The sequence below is a fragment of the Apaloderma vittatum genome, unplaced genomic scaffold (genome assembly GCF_000703405.1).
Source record: "Apaloderma vittatum isolate BGI_N311 unplaced genomic scaffold, ASM70340v1 scaffold24834, whole genome shotgun sequence".
NCBI lineage: Eukaryota > Metazoa > Chordata > Aves > Trogoniformes > Trogonidae > Apaloderma > Apaloderma vittatum.
Genome location: NW_009712480.1, coordinates 2193 through 4901, shown reverse-complemented (window position 1 = coordinate 4901; position 2709 = coordinate 2193). Strand labels below are relative to the sequence as shown.

Sequence of the window (2709 nt, the reverse complement as noted above, 5' to 3'; positions counted from 1 at the left end):
ACGCCTGTCCTGACACAGGCCAGGATGCCGTTGGCCTTCTTGGCCACTTGAGCACACTGCTGGCTCATGTTCAGCTGGCCATCTATTAACACCCCCAGGTCCCTCTCTGCCTGGCAGCTCTCCAGCCACTCCTCCCCAAGCCTGCAGCGCTGCTGGGGGTGGTTGTGACTGAAGTGCAGGACCCACCACTTCATGGCTGAACTTCATACAACTGGTCTCAGCACGGCCTCGGAGCAGTACGTTGCTCTGACCAGAGCTGGTGTCGGGGTAGTGTGACCCCCGCTGCAGGGCAGTCCCACAGCCCCGTCCAACCCGGCACCCCCCACCGCTGCAGTTACCATCCTGGAAGACTCTCTCCACGTTCAGTCCATAGGTGGCACAGGTCTCGTAGTATGTGCAGCGCTTCAAGTCATTGGAAAGCTTCCGCGCTCGAGAGTCGTCGATGACCCGGGGGTTGGTGGCGCTGATGGCATCTGGAAACCAAAGGGAGAGGAGGTTAAAAAGCAAGTGCCCGTGTCCCACCCATTCACGGGCCCCAGGCTGCTCCCGGCCTCCCTCCCTCCCTTCACACACTGACATACCCATCTCCACAGTGCACCCCTCTCCTCCAAGTGTCTTAGATACCAAACTCCCATGTTTGTAGAAAAGCGGATTTATTACATGAAACTTTTTAAATTAAATGTTTTTTTCAATGCACCTTATTCAACTCTCCCAGCGATCCGGCCACTGATGTTTCTGAAGACAGAGGCAGAAACCAGTGGGAGGTGCGGCTGGCAAGGCAAGGCAGCCTCAGCCCCAGAGTAAAATGGATTTGCCAGTCTCAGTGATTTTAGGTCTCAGGGACATAGCCCGCATATTAAAGAAAAGGGAGAAATCATCCTCAGTTGACTGGGAAAGATGGCTCTGCCAAGGTGTACTCACAGCCAAGGCCTTGGTGGGCAACACTAAAACCCAGGCTTGATTTGCATCCCAGCTGGCTGCTGAGTGCTTGCATGTTTTGGAAAAACTGCCTCCCCAAGAGGAGCCCGACTCCTTGAAGCCAAGCCAAGGACAAGCAGGGGCTGTAACGGAACCCTCGCAGGAGGAGTCCAAAGTGCTAGGACTCATGCTGTACAGAAGGTCTCCTCACTACCCCGCGGGCTGGGACCTGGCTCTGAGTCTGGGACAACATCGACCACTGACCCCTCTGACACTCTTCCCTGCTCCTGAGCCCCCCAGCACGTGCCTGCATCTCCAGCCCTGGTCTGAACCAAGATCATTCTGTCCTAAAATCAATTCCAGCCCCTAAATATCCGAAGTTTAAGAGCTTTGTTCTACTCTTACTCTGGGGTCCCGACTCCCCTTTCACTGTCACTGCCTCAGAGCTCCTCCTTCACCAGGAACAGGTCTCACTGCTCAGGAACTGGGTCGTGCCAACACAGCTTTTCCTCACATCTTCCTGCTCCCGCTCTGCTGCCACCCCTACACTCAACTGGACGGAGCATCAGGCTCCCTCCTGCCTGCACTTTGCCACCTCTGGGCAGGCAGGACACTCGTTTCGCAAGAGCAGAGCTCAGACCCCCGAAGCGATGCCCTTGTCGCTGCCGGGGCTCCAGCATTGAGACTCCAGTCCCCTCTGCTGCCCGCGCCCACTGGCAGCCTCAGTGAGCTGCCATCGCTCCGGGCCTCGCTTGCTGCCGAGCCTCGCTTGCTGCAGCACGGCCCCGCAGGACGAAGGGCGACAGACCAGCAGAAAACCCTCCCACATGCCCAGGCCCCTGCCTGCTGCGAGCAGAGCCGATCAGAAGGCAGAGGCAAGCACCAGGGGGTCTGGGCAGCTCGGGGGCTCCATGAGGTTGGGCAGCTATCTGCAGCAGAGCCCAGGTGGTCTGAGAAGTAATTGCTTGAGCACTGGGTTCAGTTTTCGGTGCCAGAGTACAAGAAGGACATTGAGATAATGGAGAAGGGCAATGGAGCTGGTGAGGGGTCTGGAGAACGGGTCTTACGAAGAGCTGCTGAGGGCGTTGGGGTTGTTAAGTCTGGAGAGGAGGAGGCTAAGGGGAGACCTCGTTGCTCCTACAACTCCCTGAGAGGAGGGTGTAGTGAGGTGGGGGTTGGTCTGTTCTCCCAAGTTGCTAATGACAGGACAAGAGGAAACGACCCCAAGTGGCACCAGGGGAGGTTTAGGTTGGATATTGGGAACAATTTCTTCACTGAGAGAGCGGTGAGGCACTGGCACAGGCTGCCCAGGGCAGGGCTGGAGTCCTCATCCCTGGGGGTGTCAAAAACCGTGCAGACGTGGCACCTGGGGACATGGTTTAGTGGTCGAGGTACTGCTGGGTTGACAGTTGGCCCTGGTGATCTTAGAGGCCTTTTCCAACCTTAATGATTCGAGGATTCTATGCCCAGCAGCTACAGCACTCCAGAAGAGGGGCCTGGCCCCAGCGCCACCCAGTCCCACATAAGGCTCACACTGGGATCTCCCGACACACTCACGAGGTGAGAACACAATTGTCTCTCGCCAGCACAGACATGTCGGCAGCACTCCTGACCGAGGCGGGGAGGGTGCAGAGGAAGCCCGGCCGCCTGGCTCTCACCCTGCGTGCCCACCAGCACCATCGGCACCTCGGCTGTGTTCCGGTAGCTGCAGAGCCGCAGGTAGTAGTTGTACACCGTCTGGAAGCTGATCTCGTCCTCCAGGCTGAAGACAAACACCACAGCATCGACCCA

At 57.7% G+C, this 2709-nt stretch overlaps 1 protein-coding gene across 1 annotated transcript in view; it reads right to left on the bottom strand.

Moving 5' to 3' along the window:
• LOC104272894 (arf-GAP with GTPase, ANK repeat and PH domain-containing protein 3-like) overlaps nucleotides 1-2709 on the bottom strand; it is a gene marked incomplete at both ends in the record, with an annotated part of 17209 nt that overhangs the window by 13874 nt on the left and 626 nt on the right. The window contains 2 exon segments of the mRNA XM_009868008.1: nucleotides 339-473; nucleotides 2577-2709. The exon segment at nucleotides 2577-2709 is cut by the window's right edge and continues 4 nt beyond it. Of these exon segments, the coding sequence (XP_009866310.1) occupies nucleotides 339-473; nucleotides 2577-2709 (268 nt within the window).